We start from the raw sequence: 19,009 nt of genomic DNA on the forward strand, positions 1-19,009 counted from the left end.
TAAACAAGAGTGAAGTAAAATCATGCTAAGAGTGATGTAATTTGTAAATAAGAGTGAAGTAAAATAATGCTAAGAGTGATGTAATTTGATTAAGTTAAAATTTGAAGAAAATATTAGATTAAACTTTAAGTTATTTCTAACCAATATCCATAACTATAAAGTATTATCCTATAAACTATATCTAAACAGTCAATTATATCTTAAATTATTTACTCCACAATCTATTGATTTTTAAGCAGTACACTTAATTCATCAGCTGAAAAAATACTCATGGGTTCAAACCCCTTCGAAGACATTTGGATTTAATTTGCAAATCTGTCTAATAGTTTAGTTCATGTGGTCAAACATGGGAAAAAAGTTTAACTTATAATTTGCAATTGACTGTTCCCTCAACCAAACACATGTAGGTTCGGCTTCCAAATCATCGAAATTCCACTCACTCCGATTTCAATTTATGTGTAGCTCCTCTTCGATCCAATTCCCAATCCGATCTCGCCGCCGATTATGAGGAATAAACGCGTCCCCGATTGGCACAACAGCTCTCTCTGGTCCGCTCCGTCGCCGCATCACGCCACTGCCGACCCGCAGCCTTCGTCCCCTCCGCCGCCCGCCGCCTGCCGAGAGACCGCCGCAGCCTAAGCCGGAGGTGTCCTCTCCCGTCTCTCATTCAGATTTGGAAGGAGAAGGAAAGGAAACAACGTAATTTGATTTAAATTTTATAATGTAATTTCCAAAAATACCCTTGAGCTATTTTAGATTATTAAAATAAATAATATTTGTTCCGTTAAGATGTGTGGCTGAGATTTAGTCTCTAGTTATACACTTAAAATTAATTATTTCTTGATTACTAACCTATATATATATATATATATATATATATATATTAGTTTTAAACGAAATGTGAGTGAAATGAGTTAATCGAATGTGAAACCTATGATCACAATAGGTTTGTATCTATCATTTTTTAGATAATCACTAGAAGACTCTTTCACAATCTTAATACAAATGATCCTATTTATACGCAAGATAATGTTAATTACCATCTCAACATCTTAGCATGCAGAATCAGATGCAAGCAAAACCACAGTTTGGGTGCAGGGGAGAGATGATTTCACTAGAATCCTTCCTCGAACTCAAGTTAATACGACTTTGGTGGAAGTCGGACACCATTGTCTAGAAACGGAGACTCTCACAGTTTAGGTGCAAGGAAACCAAAATACAGGAATTTTCTAGAGTCTGAAGACGATTTTTCACTTCACTGGTCTGAATTCTTTAGCTGTTATTAGAGGAAAATCTACACTATGTTGAGTGCTTGTGCAATAATAAAGTTATGGTGGTGGTAGAGATTCTGATGTAGAATATCATGTCTTGCAATATGTAATTCATAGAATGTATGAAATGTCAAAATATAACTATGTTCAGGTGAAAGTGAATTCATCAGATGTGATATTTGACAAGCTTCTTGATCTCACATTTTGTAGTAACAAGAAACTCTATTGCAAATAAGAAAACTACCTAAGCTTAAGAATCCCATCTTATTTACAATAAGCACACATATAGGGAACCAGTCATGACTCATAACAGCTCAATCAGGGATTGAAAAGGTCTTACTGATTAGTGTGTGTCCCTAAATGAGTGTCGTCAATTTATGCAATATAACCAAAAACTTCCCACTCAACAAGAACATCCAATGACAAGCAGGCCAATATCCGGTGACAGACCACAACAAAGCAGTCTTGGAGATTTGCTTTCATATTCAAGTAAAGAGGAACAACATTCAACCCAAACGACACAAGATAGTCTTGAGAGCAATACTATACTCAAACATGTATATATATTAGTGGATAAGTTTAAATTGTATTGTCATTGGAAGAGTTATGATAGAGACAGTATTAAGGTAATAGCAAAAATGCATGTATATATATATACAGTAAACAGTAGTTGAGCTTCCGAACATCTCTAGACTTGAGGTATATTTGAAAAGGAGAAACCTTTATATCCCTTGTAAGCATAATAGGCAATCCGTGTGTAGTAGAATCCAGGAATGAACAGAATCCCACCCAATACGGAGAAAAATAGCCCTGCATTACAGCATCCAAGATGAATAGAGAAGAATATGTGACTGCTGAGATCCAATATTTGAAAACTAAGTATAAAAGGTTAACTGGGAAACCTGTGTGCCATAACTAACATGCTGCAAAGGAAAATTTGTTAATGGATGAATCAGAGCCAGGGTCTTTAAAGGAAGGGAAAATTCTGAATTTTACTGCCGTAATGGATGCAACAGCCAAAATAGAAAAGCTCAGTAGACCATATAGTATTAGACTATTAGGTAGTCTTCATCCTTTCGCTTCCCCAACCAACAATAGACAATGTGAAAGTTGTCATTCTTCAGCATGGACTATGGAACACATACCATCCATTGATGTTGATAATGGAAGCATATGAAGATATTGCCAAATAACTGGAGATGTTATATTAATACTAAAACAACTGACACAACATTATCGCTTAGTATCTCCGTTGAAGCGCCATTTGAATTCATGGAACTAACCCTCTCCTTCCCTAAAACCTAATCACTCTTTTACTTACTTTAGAATCTCACAATTCAGCACCAATCTACTCCTAACATACTTCAGCATTGAGCAATGACCAAACTCCCCACACAATTTTAAATAGTCTGACACCAAATTTTTTAATGGCAAAGACATATTAGCAGTTAAAAGCCTATTTCTCCTGAAATTTTACTACTAGTATTTATTTATCGACACAGATCTCAATGATGAAAGTAGCTCACTAAACTGGCAAGAAATCTTCATGAATCTAGAAGCACGAACTAAACAGCAACCACCAAAACAGCTCAAAAACCCTCCAAAATCCATAAATCAGAACTGAACCGACAAAAAAAGATACTCCAGCAAAGAGTAAATACCATGGGCGCGGTCACCCCCGATTTGATTGACCGCCATGAAGATACCGACGACGATCCCTAGCGCGCCGAAAACAAAGAGAGCGATGGCGAGAGCTGTCTCCTTAATTGGCGGCCTGTTGTTGACGGCGTAGGAAGTTTCCATCAGGTCGTCGTCGTAGGAGATAGAAAACGCGTGATCCACATACGCCATTGCTTCTCTCAGAAGATTCCGATTCGGTTTATCGTCGAGAATTTCGATGAGGAGCAGGAGATTTGGTGGGAATAGGGAGACGTGCTTGAGAGACAAGGAAGAAGAAGAAGAATTGATAAGTAGAGAGCGATAAAGTAGCGTCAGATATTAATACGATAAAATAAAGAGGGGTTTTGGTATATCTGTGATTGGACTTCTCCCTAACATTGTTTGAACTTTAATTAATAGACGTTCGGTCTGGTCGTTACTAATATAACGAGACTATCTATTTATGATTAAATTGTAGGATTATTTTAATTTGAGGGGAGACTATGACTAATTATCATGAGACTATCCATTAATCTTATGAACCAAACATGATACATATTTAATCATGTGATTTAATCTTACCAACCAAACACCCCAAGTATACTAATTTAATAGTAAAGTCCAAAATCCATTTCAATATGCGACATCCGATATTGTTTTTAAAAATTAAGGATAATATTAATATTTAGATGCATTTTGATTAAAAATTTTGAATCCGATCAACTGCTTTTATTTTACTGTGTGCGGGTTAAATATTACTTCCTCCGTCCTATAAGAATACACACTCTTTTTTTTAGTCTGTCCACAAGAATATGTAATTTCTAATTTTAGAAACTCTTTTATCTCTAATAAGGTAAAACACATTCTCCACTAAAATTACTGTATTTACTTTTTCTCTCCACCTCTCTCTTAATTTACCAATTTTGCATTAAAACTCGTGCCGAACGTGCATATTCTTTGGGGACAGAGGGAGTACATATTTGGATTCTCTAATTTGGAAAGATAATATGTGCGCTTTCTGCAAAGAGAAGCAAGAAACGGTCCATTACATCATCTTTGGATGCAAATTTTCAAGTTCTCTATGGTATTTTGTATGTCGTTGGAATGTCATCTTCTGCATGTCTAGGGATACGATGTCATGTTTATAATCGTGGATGGGCATACATTTTTAAAGTTTGACAAGAATTTATGCAATACTCTCTTCTTCTATGTGATCTCATGGGCTATATAATGGTTGAGAAACAAGTTATTTTCGTAAAGAGAAACTTAGATGGAAAGTGGAGAATGGGCTAATTCCATAGAGAATGAAGTCGTGGACTAAAGGGTGGTGTCCAAAATTTTTTATTTACCAAGGCATATGAGTGAGAATTTGGTTGAAGTGAGAAGATGGTAGAGAAGGAGTCACAAAACAAAGCATATAGGATAGCCGAAGACAATTGATGAGGTTTTTTTGCTGATCCGTTGTCTCTAGTTCTTGCTGCTTCTGCGGATTCTTGTTGATCTATGTTGTTGGAGGTTGTGATCTGATGCCCTTTTAGTGCTTGTTGTGTTGGTTTTTTTTCTGGTTTTTATTTGTCTAGGATATTTGTCTTAGTTGTTTAGTTCTGTTTTCTGTTTCACCATGTTTTAGCTTGGAGTTTGGTGCATTTCTGATCATTACTCATAGAAGCATTTTTATGTATCGAGAAAAAAAATAAAATATTCTCATACATTGATATGACAAAATTACAAATTTATATGACACTCTCTACCAGTGCGCGAATAGATGTCTCTTTTTTCATTTTGGTCCATCCGCGAATAGAGTTCCAATTCATTATTACTCTAAATGGTCAGAGATCTCACATTCTACTAACTCATTTTACTCACATACTCCATTTGTCCGTGAATAGGATTCTCATTTATCTATTTCAGTTCATCCGAGAATAAGAGTCCCAAATCACTTTTAATATATATATATATATATGGGTGTGGTAAGGTCCTTCGCAGCTTTTCAGTCCAAGCTTCTTTTTAATCACAACCCTTGGATCCTTGGATTGGATGGTAGTGATGATCTGCATTATTACACTATAATGGTGCATTATTAGTCGGTGTGCATTATTCAACTAAAAATCTGCATTATTACACTATAATGGTGCATTATTAGTCGGTGTGCATTATTCAACTAAAAATCTGCATTATTAAATGACACGTGGCATCAATCTAACCGTCGGATGACAAAATCGTGGGGCTGAGATTAAAAAGAACAATAGAACAAAAGATACAAAAAGGAAATGAATACATCCATATATATATATATATATATATATATATATATATATATATATATATATACAACTCTATATATATATATATGTGTGTCTTACATTCCACTAACTCATTCCATTTACATTTCATTAAAACTAATACTAGTATATATAAATGAGACTAGAATTTCACTAACTTTTGTCTCACTCATTTTCTTAACATTTCTTAAAACTAGCGCCGAAAAGAAATGACGCTCCTATTTGCTAACGAAGGGAGTATTATTTAAAACTAATATATATAAGTGTGACTCATATTCCACTAACTTTCTTCCACCCACTTTTCTTAATATTTACTCTCCCATCCCTGAAAATTTATCACTTATTTTTATTTTTGTCCGTCCCCAAAATTTTGTCACCTTTGGTAGTGGATCCCAACTCATTAACACTCATATTTTATTACTATAACTTATAAAAAAGTAAGATTCATATTTCACTAACTTTTTCAACTCACTTTCTATTATATTTCTTAAAAGCCATGTCGGGTTAAATGGTGACAAATTGTTAAGGATGGAGGGAGTACTATTGAAACGTGTGCAGAAAAGAAATGTAACTCTTAATGGTGATAGGAAGGAATACTATTTTTCCTAACTGTAATGACCAAAATTAAATACGAAATCAATAGATGGTTTAAGCCTAGGATTTTAAATTAATCAATATAGGTTTTAAACTATTCACTTTATCCTATTAAAAATGAAAAATTTACCTTTTTGAATTATTCCATTAAAAATAAACATTTTCTAAAATAGAAATATTATCTCTACTTTTTTCAAAAGAGTGAACTACTTCAAAAGTCTCTAACTTTTCAATTTGTGACGCTGCAGGTCCCTAACAAAAAAAATAGTGCCAGCGGACCCTAACGTTAAATATAATCACGAATCATATTTTTTCAGACCAAAATTCCCTCATGCCCTAAAAGGGCATTTTTGTCACTCAATTATATTGTTGACATGTAATTTCTGCCACATTTTTTTCAGCAACTTCTTATGTAATTTTTTAATAAATTCTAGTACTTCATGCGTAATTAAAATTTTGTCATTATTTACACTTTCTAATTTTTTTTATAATATACATATTTATCATTATCTGCATTAATTAATATGAAAATAACAAAATGAGACATTTTCTTACTTATAAAACTCATTTCCAGGTATTTTTTGATGTTTTCTATTTCCGCTAATTTTTATTTGTTTTTTACCTTGATTTATCGATTGATTTTATTTATTATGATAGTATCCCAATTTTGCAGTATTAATTTATAAATTTACATTGTTTTAATTTCAGATACTATTATTAATAAAAAAATCTACAAGGATTAAATAGTTAATGTCACATGCTTGAATATTTTTAAAATATTACTCATGTTTCAATTTTATCATGAATGACAAAAAACTATGCAAATTTATATATAAAGATTGAATATTCATATGATGTTAAAAATTTCAGTTTGAGATAAATTAAAATTCTTAATAAAATATTAATAAATATAAAATCGTCTTGAAGTTAGGCTTAGATTAACAAATTAGTTCGACGATATATAATGAAAACATATTTTAAATGTTAGTGTTTCAAGAAAAATAATATTGTATCATTTAATTAAATATGAAATATTTTTTATTCTGTGTATTATTGATTCAGATTTTATTTCATAAATAACTTCACTTTTCCATATTTTTGTTCTTTCTCAATGAATTTCCTATATGATATAACTAATATATTGTTATCATTAACTAGAAATAGAGGAATATAAGAAGTTTTTTTGTGTACAAATATAGACAAAACTTTAATACGTATAAAGTATCAGAACTTATTATGATATCACATAAGAAGTTGTTGACATAAATGTGACAAAATTCATATATCAGCGAATTTAGGGATTGCCAAAAAACATGATTCGTGATTATGTTTATGTTAGGGTCATCTGATGATATTTTTTTTGTTAGAGCATCCACAGTGGGGCGGAGGATAGCCCGTCCGATGCATCCTCCGCCCTATCGTCCGCCACTGTAGGTGGGCGGACGATGCGCCCTCCTTCCTCCACGCCCTATGCATCGTCCGCGGAAGATCATGCAATTTTTGAATCATCCGGACTATCCTCCGCCCCATTGCGGGGGTCCGGAAGATAGGTCCGGACAATGCAACACAATTTCTTTTTTATATATATTTTCTTCTATATATATCACCAATTCTTTTACTTCATTTCATATTTTTCACTCCACTCTCTTCCTCATCTTAATTTCTCTCTAAATTCAATAATGAATTCGACGATTTTCCATATTTGCAAACATAAAATATATAAAATAAATACAAATTCTGGCAATAGGATTTGGTTTTAATTTGTGGTGTTTTTATATTTATTTTTGCTAATTGATATATTTGCAAACATAAAAAATAAAAAAACAAATACTACAAAATAGGAGTTAAAATTATAGGGCGTCTCACTGCAGGTGGATGGAGTGGACGATAAAATGCCGATGTGGCGGAGGATAGTCCGCCCTATAGGGCGCCCTATGCTCCGCCAGATCATCATTCTATCCTCTTACCCTTCCACCTGCAGTGGGACGCCCTATAGTCTGCCCTATAATTTTAACTACTATTATTTTAATTAATTTTTTATGTTTTCAAATATGTCATGCAAAATTATAAAAAAAAACACCACGATGAAAGATAAATCCTACATTACTAATTAAAAAAAAGTTACAAGAATTAGAAATAAAAAACAAGTTCACTACATATAATAGTAAGAGCATACTCTACATCATTCCCAGCTTGCGGCGCAGATCATAGATCATCCACTTGAGGTATTCGGCTTTGTCCGGGTCCTCGCACTGCATGAGGACGTGATGCGTGCCCAACAACGTCCTCAGGTTGGCGGCCGCCACCAACTCCGCGTAAGCATGTCCCACAGCCGAAGTCGGGGTCGCGATCGAGGTCGGGGCCGAGGCCTGTGAGGATGTCACCTTCGTCTTGCCCTTGTTCTTTGCAGCCTTGTTGCCGATGGGACGCCGGGAGGACATCGGTATGCCGGAACTCTCATCCTCGTACATCGGCTGGTTGAGGTCCATCGGAGGTGTGCCGCTGTCGCTGCTCGTAAAATCACCAGCGGCGGTGTTCTTCGCCCTCTTCGCCGCAGCCAATAGAGGCAGAATCCGTCCTTGGAACTTCTACTTGTCCTTCAAGAGGAGTCAGGAGTTGTAATGCTTGAAATCGCCGTACAATGAAATGTACGACGCAGCCACTTTATCGCGGACATCCGTCAAACTCTCACCGCTGCCCTTCTCCCTCAAGCACTTCTCGTACTCCGACGAGAACAAATTGACATGCTTCTTCACTTGATCCCAGTGCTTACGGAGCTGCTCCCTATGGCGCTTGTAGTCGGCCGGCGGCTTGGCCTCGTTGTAGCGATCAGCGATGCGCTCCCAGTACGCGATTTGATTTTGGTTGTTGGCAAACACCGGGTCATCTGAAATATCAATCCAACACCTCGTCAAGACGATGGTTTCATCCGGGTTGTAGTTGTCCTCCCTGGGGCAAACCCTTCATTCTTCTCCGGAAGCGGCAACTTCTGAGCACTTTGCTTGTTCCACTTATTCTTGGTGGCGGAGCCCGAGGCGGCGGCGGCGTGGGGCGGGGGCGCGGGTGGGAGACGGCTCCATGTCTGACAGCCGTACGAATCCGCGCTGAAATCGGGATCGTACCAGGTGTTGGAGTCGAAGGACCGGTATTCATCAGAGTCTGTACCTGGCCACCGTGCACCACCACCGAACATCGGACTATTCGGACTTGGGTAATCATCGGGATTCATTGTGGTGTATGAAAGAGTGAGATAGAGAATGAGATAGAGAATAAAAGTGAATGGAAGAGTGAAAGAAAGTATAAAATGGTGTATATATATAAATTTTAAAGAATTTTAAAAAATAGAAAACGCGTTGCATCGTCCGCGTCGCCAGCAGTGGGGCGGACGATACCACAGACGATGCGTGGTCGATGGCCCATCGTCCGCAGACGATGGATGTGCCATCGTCTGCATGGCTACAGTGGCGGACGATAGTCCGCCCAATGCACTGTGGATGCTCTTAGGGACCTGTCGTCCGCCCGATGCACTGTGGATGCTCTTAGGGACCTGTAGTGCCACAAATCGAAAAGTTAGGGACTTTTGAGGTAGTTCACTCGTTTCAAAATAACACTATATAAAATTTCGTGCCGAAAATAAATATTTCTTTTCTAATTGGACGGACGAGGAGTAATTACTAGTAATATATGGTTTACATAAATCCATGAAAGAAGTACTACGTACCAATTAACTTGGGATGTTCAATGAAAAAGTACACATCACTTACTTTTGGGAGCGAATGAGTAATAATTAAAGAGGGAACATCATTTTTTGTCCACGAACTTTGTCAAAGTATCATTTTAGGTTCGTGAACTTTGAAAATATCATTTTAGGTTCGTGAACTTTGAGTTTGTATCATTTAAGGCACTTTTTACTATTTCCAAGTTTTTTTGGACGAAAATACCCTCAATACCTTAAAGTGTATATATTTTTAATAAATTTATCATATATTCATATTTTTTTATAAATATCTTTATAATATATTTTTGACAAATTTTCTAAATATAATTTGACCTTCAATATTATCATTTAATTTTGTGACATGCAAGAAAAGATCTTTATTCAATTTTTTATTATTAAAGAAAAGTTCTTTATTCAATTTTAAAAAAAATTAATATAAAAAATTGAAGAAGCAATTTTACTTGCATGTCACAAAATTAAGTGATAATATTTAAGGTCAAATTATATTTAGAAAATTTGTCAAAAATATATTGTAAAGATATTTATAAAAATTATGAGTATATGATAAATTTATTAAAAATATATACACTTTAAGGTATTGAGGGCATTTTCGTCCAAAAAAACTTAGAAATAGTAAAAAATTCCTCAAATGATACTAACTCAAAGTTCACGGACCTAAAATGATATTTTCAAAGTTCACGGACCTAAAATGATAATTTGACAAAGTTTATGGACCAAAAATGATGTTTCCTCATAATTAAAATGTGATGAGAGAAATGCCACGTCAATAGTTCCGTTTGTATTAGTTTATCAAAATTTCGAAATAAAAGTTTGCAATGTGCCGAAAGTCAAAACTTTAACGTGATCTAGTGCTATTTCTTAATCATAGCAACAAACAATGCTCCCGGAATTATCTGTACATGATAGTGATGATATACGTGGCATAAAAACAAATCACTAAAAGATTTATATTAAAACGGAGAGATTGAATTGCAGTTATTGGAGATGTGTGAACTGTGAAGCGATATCATCAAGAATTTAATTGTTTTGTCTTATATCAAATTAGATAAGTAGAAAAAGGCTGGCAACAGCAAAGGGGAAATTATAGAGACGGATCATCATTCATATCTTTCCAAAACAATCAATACAAAATGGAATGTGTAATCTTCGTTTTAGGACATCACTGTATTATCTGTATATTTGAACTTTTCACAATGACACAGATTAAAGCCAAAGACAAAAGCAAAAGCAAACGCAATCACAAACACATTAATATATATATATACATAACATATATGCTGAAAGTAGCAAGGTGATAAGAGTGGGTGAGAGTGAACATTGAGTCATATATTATGATGACAAAAGAAATTAAGGTTCATTGCTTAGAGCAGAATGGAGTGAGAGCATACCGTTAGCGTATTGCTTTCTCACCTTCCTGTACTTGTCAAGCAGCATTCTGTAATGTAGTTCTACATCCCGAAACTCTACTTCATGACAAAATCTAGACCTGACCTGAATGAAAGCAGCCTCCGCTTTATCCTTGTGATGAATCAGTAGATCAAACAGGCACCTGCTGTCTGCCGACAAGTTAGACAAACTCACTATTTCCTCTGCTTCGAGAGTGAGGTACTTCATCCATCTTAAATGTTCGAGAGGGTCTTCATTCTTCAGTAGAGTTGCTTCTAGATGTGAAACTGCATCTGAAAACTCTGATTCACTGATGATCCTGTTGATCAAGTAGCCAAAGGTTTTTCTCTGATTTTTTTGAAGCCACTCTCTAGTAGTATCGGAAGAAAATGGCATTGCGTCAACCAAGCATGCCTTCTGAAATGCTGGATCAAGATTTCCGATTAATTTTATTGCAATATGCAATAGCCTCATAGATAACAAGTGTAGATTGCGTAGAATAGAATCCTCGGACTTGTACTGTAATCTCTGTTTACTATCCCAGCTAAAGAGGGCAGCATGCATAAAACCTTCTGATGTGTAATTTTGGAGTTCAATTATCAAGTGTTTAGTCATACAAGTTTGATTAATTAACTCTAATATTACAGCAATACTGCAAGAATACAGTGTCGATTGTAATATTTCGAGTGTCGATCCACAGGGAAGGAATTGATTATTTAATTCTAAAACAAAGAAAAGACATACTAAAAGATGATTTGTTTTGTAGATTTTGATTTCTAAAAGTTGATGACAAAAATACTACTGCAAGTTAACTAAGGAAGACTTTTCAAACAGGAAAAAGACGTCACTCCAAGTTGCTCACGAGACTTGTATTATTCTACACCGATATTAAAAGCACATATTTGGGATCAACAAATCAACCTAATCGCGTGCACTGAACATGTCTACGACGTATAGTTCACAGTCAGCTGAACACTTGTTCCATGAACCAACTTTCAACGACATTTAATTCCTGCGGATGCGCGGGAACGAACGTCGTCTACTATAATCACTTACCTAATCCACTATCAATTTATCCCCTGAACAGTTCTAAATCGAAAGCATACCAACAAACGATCAATCCTAAGCTATGTTAAAGAGACGATAGCAAAGGAATTAACATCACTACATCCATAGCCAAAAACATAGTGAATAAAATTAAGCACATTGTTGGACACAAACATATGAAATTAATGGTGTAAAAACATCCATACAAGCCTAGATTACAACTTGGAGCAACATAGGGAGCTTAGACTAAAAACATGGTGAAATATGCAATGAAAACCGTAGAAAGCTTGCTCTCGTTGAGTGGAATTGAGATTCTGAAACGGAGCGTCGGAATGATGGCAGAAACTCTGAATTCGCCGCCACCTCTTTCCTCAATTTTTTTGGTGTATCATTAAAGCTCCCTCACGTCACATCTATCTCTCTCTCCCCACCTTTTTTCTTTTTTTAATCCTCCTGCCAACTCTCCCCTCTTTCCCTTGTCACGTCCCATCCGTTCCCTTTACACATTTTTCAAACCGCCACAAAACTGCAATATAGCAGTTAAAATGAACTACCCGGCCGGGTTTATTTTACAGCTGAAAATTAACCCGGCCGGGTGGCCAATTTTGAGAGCTTTCTGGACAGCTTTTCACCCTCCGAGCTTCCTTCTTTGTTTCACCATTTACTCCTCTTCCTACACCATAAAACACACTTTTGCAAGCATCAAACTATATAAATCATGTAAAGTTATAGGAATAACAATGTAAATTTGATTCACATCAAATACCCCCAAACTTATTTACTTGCTCGTCCTCGGGCAAGATCATATAAAACACAACACTTTGAAGCTCAACTCACAAAAGTTTTTTTTTCAGAAGTTTTTTTTTTTTTTTTTTTTATAAGAATGAATCACGTAGAGACATGAATGACAAAGTCGAGACCCCCAACAATTTCAATCAAGATTTCCCACTCTCATGAACCATCACTTATCAACTTAGAACTTCAAGTCAAGGTGCATTTCAAAGTAAGTCCAAACATGTGATCAAACAACTCAAACCGTCATCATTGACTCGTCAAGCATTACTTACCACATAGACTCACGGATTTCAAATCAAACTTCATTAACTTTACCAAGTTATTTACAAAGCATCCACAAGCATCAACAAAAAGGTACAAGGTCTTAATTCAAGGTTGTAATGGGGCTAGGGATGAGGTAAGATAAATATGGATAGTGAGCTCAAAGGCTACACATTTGAGTGCCAAATTCTTCCCTCCTACAACTTCCTTCCAAAGATCAAACAAGATAAATTTTACAACCAAACTCACACTCCCCCAAACTTGAGATCTATTCTAGACAAGATTACATCAAACAAATGTAGAAGCTCTATCTTTATTCCATCAAGCTTATTCTTTTTTTTTCTAAACAAGACCCCGACTCTTGCAAATTTGGAGGTCGTCTTTTTCTTTCTTTTTGTTTTTTTTTTCTCTTCTCTAAGAACTTCATTCTTTTCACTTATACATTACATCAAGTCTAAAAATGTCTACACTTTTCCAATACACCACCCAACACTCAACATTCAACCACCAAGCTCAAACTAGTATTTAGCACCCAAATAGTAGCAATGTCTTTCGATGAGACTAAAATGAGGCTTATTTAATTGGCTAAGTGTTTGTACAAAAGAAATAGGGAATAAGCTCAAGGTGGCTTCTAGGGGATCATTTTTAGGACTAGGCATGTGAATATTTGGCCATGGAGTTCATTCTAGTGCCTTATCCTCCCTTATCATCAACAAATTTGAATGCAAGCACGCAACGCAATAGAGCAAATCAATCCAAAATAATTTCCACAAGGCATGCGACTTTCATACTCTCCTCAACTCAAGAAATCGGATGTAATCATGACATGCTCTTTCAAATAAATTCATGCACCCATTCCATTCATCCTAAGCTTCAAAGTTCAAATAAAATCAAGCAAGATTTCCCAACCAGAAAGCCGAAGATCTAACATGCACCCGTCAAATACATGATTCAAAACACATTTAGCAAAAAATACACCCAACAAACATGCATCATGCATAAATCAACCCCCCCAAACTTGAATGCATCATTGTCCCCAATGCATGCAAAGAAGAACATTAAAAGTAAAGGGAAAGAGAACTCCCCCAAACTTGGCGTGACGTCCATAGTGCATTCGGGTGGGAGGGCGGGTGTATCTCCAATTGTAGGTGTACTCTCTCATAAGCTCCAATGTAAGCCCTTTCTCCATGTTGCTCCTACACAAACAACAAACAAAAACAAAACACACAAAAAGAACACTCAATTCAAAATAAATGTTGGAGGAAAGAATTGAGCAAACAAAACCTCCAACATAAGAAATCAAAAATAAAAGAGAAAAAAAAAAAAAAAAAAAAAAAAAAAAAACTTGGGTTGCCTCCCAATCAGCGCCTTTGTTTATAGTCGTTGGCTCGACCTTCTTCATTCTTGATCTACACTCTTGAGTCCACTAGTGTAGTCACTTCCTCTGTCTCCATGCCTCCTTCAACTCCAACATAGGCCTTCAAACGTTGGCCATTCACCTTCCAAATGCTACCATTCTTCTGATCCCGAACATCCACAGCACCATAGGGGTATAACTTGTGCACCACATAAGGACCCCACCATCTAGACTTGAGCTTGCCCGGAAACAGTTTAAGCCGAGAGTTGTACAAAAGGACCAGTTGTCCCTCATGGAATTGACGAGGCTTAATGGCTGCATCGTGAATCTTCTTAGCCCGCTCCTTGTAGAGGTCAACGCTCTCATAGGCACGGAGCCTAAACTCATCCATCTCGTTCATGTCGCACATCCTCTTCTCGGCTGCAGCATCATAATCCAAATTAAGCTTTTGCAAAGCCCAAAAAGCTTTGTGCTCAAGCTCTACCGGCAAATGGCAAGCCTTCCCAAAGACCAATTTGTATGGCGAAGTTCCAATCGGGGTCTTGTACGCCGTTCGATATGCCCACAAAGCATCATCTAACTTTTGAGCCCAATCCTTCCGAGACGGCCTTACAACTTTCTCAAGCACCCGCTTTATCTCACGATTGGAGACTTCAACTTGACCACTTGTTTGGGGATGATAAGGGGTAGCAACCTTGTGCTGGACACCATACTTTCCTAGGAGGTTTTCAAACAATTTGTTGCAAAAATGAGTTCCTCCATCACTGATAATAGCTCGTGGTGTCCCAAAGCGGTTAAAGATGTGATTTTTGATAAACTTCAACACCACTTTGGCATCATTGGTTGCCGAGGCCACTGCCTCTACCCACTTAGAAACATAGTCAACAGCAACGAGAATGTATTGCTGCCCATTAGACTTGGGAAACGGTCCCATGAAGTCTATTCCCCAAACATCAAATAGTTCTACCTCGTGAATGTTATTCATCGGCATTTCATTTCTCCACGAGATATTGCCGGTTCTTTGGCAACTGTCACATCTCTCTACATAAGCTTTTGCATCCTTGAAGATCGATGGCCAAAAGAATCCGGACTGAAGCACTTTAAAAGCCGTTCGTCGTGCTCCAAAGTGGCCGCCATACAACGAATCATGGCATGCAGACAAAATCTGAAGGTGCTCATGCTCTCCAACGCACCTTCGAATAACTCCATCACTACAAATGCGGAAGAGAAACGGATCTTCCCAAACATACGTGCGGGTGTCACTCAAAAATTTCTTCTTTTGATTAGAAGACAACCCTTCTGGTATAATGCCCGTGACAAGGTAGTTCGCCAAATTGGCAAACCACGGCACATATGTTTCCCGAGCCTCCACTTGCAACACTTGCTCGTCGGGAAATTTCTCATTTATCATTTTCTTTCTTTCATCTTCCGTCTCTTCCAATCCTTCTAATCTAGACAGATGATCGGCTACCAAATTCTCGGTCCCCTTTTTGTCTTTGATTTCCACATCAAACTCTTGTAGTAAAAGGATCCACCTCACCAACCGAGGCTTTGCATCTTTCTTGTTCATCAAGTACTTGATAGCCGAATGATCCGTAAACACTACCACCTTCGTGCCAAGTAAGTAAGCACGAAACTTCTCGAAAGCATACACTACTGCTAGCATTTCCTTCTCTGTCGTGGTGTAATTCAGTTGAGCTTCGTTGAGTACTTTGCTAGCATAGTAGACGGCGTGTAGAACTTTGTCTCTCCTTTGGCCTAGAACGGCCCCCACAGCATAGTCCGAAGCATCACACATCAGCTCAAACGGCTTTGACCAGTCGGGTGTGATAATAATAGGAGCTTCGACTAACTTTTTCTTCAACAATTCAAATGCCTCAAGGCATTTCCCATCAAAGACGAACTTGGCATCCTTTTCAAGCAAGTTGCAAAGTGGCTTTGCAATCTTTGAAAAATCTTTTATAAACCGTCGGTAGAATCCCGCATGACCAAGGAAACTACGGATGCCCTTCACATTCGTTGGGGGAGGTAACTTCGAGATCACATCAATCTTCGCCTTATCCATCTCCAACCCCAACTCTGACACCTTGTGTCCCAACACTATGCCCTCCTTGACCATAAATTGACACTTTTCCCAATTTAGCACGAGATTTGACTCCTCACATCTTTGTAGGACCCGTCTAAGGTTTTCTAAGCAAAAGTCAAATGAGGATCCAAAGACGGAGAAATCATCCATGAAGATCTCCATGATGTCTTCATTCATATCGGAAAAAATTGCCATCATGCATCGTTGGAATGTAGCCGGTGCATTACACAAACCAAAAGGCATCCGGCGGAAGGCATAAGTTCCAATAGGACATGTGAATGTCGTCTTTTCTTGATCTTCCGGGGCAATTGCAATCTGATTGTACCCCGAGTATCCGTCTAAGAAGCAATAGTGGGAATAACCCGCAATCCTGTCGAGCAACTGATCCAGAAATGGCAACGGGAAGTGATCTTTTCTCGTCGCCGTATTCAACTTTCTATAATCCATGCAAACTCTCCATGAGTTCACCAATCGAGTTGCCAAAACCTCATTCTTCTCATTGACGGTCACGGTTATTCCCCCTTTCTTTGGTACACATTGTACCGGGCTAACCCACTCACTATCGGAAATGGGATAGATCATCCCATATTTCAGCAATTTCTTCACTTCTTTTTCAACCACTTCCTGCATAAGTGGGTTCAACCTCCTTTGTCTCTCTCTTACCGGCTTAGCTCCATCTTCCATCAAGATTTTATGCATGCATATTGCGGGGCTAATTCCTTTGATGTCGGCAATGGACCAACCTAGAGCTTTCTTGTGTGACTTCAGTAGCTCTATCAACTTCAATTCCTCTTCATCATTCAACATCGCCGATATCACAACCGGTAAAGATTCATCCTCACCAAGGAATGCGTATTTCAGATTTGTCGGGAGTGGCTTCAATTCTAGCTTTGGTGGTACTTCAATTGAAGGCTGTACATCCGCCACGAAACTATCCACCACACATTCATTCTCGAGACTTGGTTGATCAATTTGAGCATCCTCACTTTCATCAAAATCAAAATCAACTTTAATTGTCGAACCAAAGTCTCTTTCCAAGCTCCCCTTATCATAAACGCTTCCTTCTATACTTGCCGAGCAACGCATCTTATCAAAGATACACTTGTCGAGGACGTCAACTCTAAAGCACGCTTTTGCATCACTAGGATGCTTCATCGCTTTCTCCACGTTAATGGTCACTTGCTCACCATTAATTCTGAACGTGACTGAGTTGTCCTTTGCTCCAAGCAACACGTCCCCCGTGGCAAGAAACGGTCTGCCAAACAGAATTGGCACCTCTTTGTCCTCGGGCATATCCAATACTATGAAATCAACGGGGATGACGAACTTGTCTACCTTGACCAAGACATCCTCTACTATTCCAGTGGGCTTCACAATGGAGTGATCAGCCAATTGTAGAGCAATGTCGATGGGTTCCATCCTCTTCTCTAATCCAATGGCACGTGCCGTTTTCAACGCCATCAGTGAGATCCCCGATCCTTGATCCAATAGACATTTGGTGAAAATTGTGTTGCCTATCTCACAAGGAATCACACAACTTCCCGGATCCCTCTTCTTCATGGGCATCATTCCCGAAATCAGTTGTGAGCAATTCATGCTCAATGCCACTATTCCCTCGTCTTGAAGTTTCTCCTTGTTTGCCATCATGTCCTTAAAGAACTTGGAGAACTTGGGGAAATTAGTGAAGAGGTCCACCAACGATACATCCACAGTCACTTTTCGAATCACGTTCATCATCCACTCGAAGCTTTTCTCCTTTGGAGCTCTCTTCTTCCTCTTCGGTGGATATGGTGGAGGAGGAATGTGATCAGGGAAGTTGAACTTGCTTTTCGGGTCTAATGCCGGACTTGTCATCAGCTGTCCATTTGATCCCATCTCTACTTTCTGCTTTCCCTTCTTTTCTGCCAAAAACTTCTCGCTTAACTCGGATTCTACACCATTTTCCTTGCTGCCGGATGCAGCCTGTTCTTGACCATGTTGGGCACCCTGCACCAACGCGGGACTTCCCTTACATGCCTCGTCCGCCCCTGCGTGCGAGGAATGCAAGCCTAACATCTCATCCGCCCCTGCGTGTGAGATGCCGGAAGTACCTTGGCCGTCCATTGATGGTGTCGAATCCAACTCACGACCACTTCTCAAGACCACTGCCTTACACTGTTCATTGCCTCTCGGATTAGGTACGGTATTGCTCGGGATGGTGTTAGGAATCCTCGTGTGTGATGCCGTGGCAAGCTGCCCTATCTGCGTCTCAAGATTCCTCATTGTCGCATCCATCTGCCCAAACTTTTCCACCGTCCTTTCCTTGAAATTTTCGTTCTCCTTTTGACTCTTAGTCATGAAAGAGAGAATCTGCCCCAACTGATCATCGACGGTTGGCTTCTTCTCATAACCCGGCGGTTGAGTGTTGTTCCTCCATTGATTTCCCGAGTTGTTGCTAGGACCAGCCTGATTCCATCCCGTTTGTTGAGGCCTCCAATTTTGCTGATTGTTGTATTGGTTGCCTTGATTGAACCCTTGGCGATTGTTGCCAAT

The 19,009-nt window shown here is 38.1% G+C and overlaps 1 protein-coding gene across 1 annotated transcript; it reads right to left on the bottom strand.

Moving 5' to 3' along the window:
- Positions 1-1,802: 1,802 nt before the first annotated feature.
- Positions 1,803-3,303, bottom strand: LOC121752979 (transmembrane protein 230-like). The gene is made up of 2 exons (XM_042148100.1): positions 2,933-3,303; positions 1,803-2,081 (listed from the first exon to the last, which is right to left on the bottom strand). Exons 1-2 carry the CDS (start codon positions 3,120-3,122, stop codon positions 1,960-1,962), a joined length of 312 nt encoding a protein of 103 aa, XP_042004034.1. The 5' UTR covers positions 3,123-3,303; the 3' UTR covers positions 1,803-1,959.
- Positions 3,304-19,009: the final 15,706 nt, after the last annotated feature.

Source organism: Salvia splendens, chromosome 10 (assembly GCF_004379255.2).
Source record: "Salvia splendens isolate huo1 chromosome 10, SspV2, whole genome shotgun sequence".
NCBI lineage: Eukaryota > Viridiplantae > Streptophyta > Magnoliopsida > Lamiales > Lamiaceae > Salvia > Salvia splendens.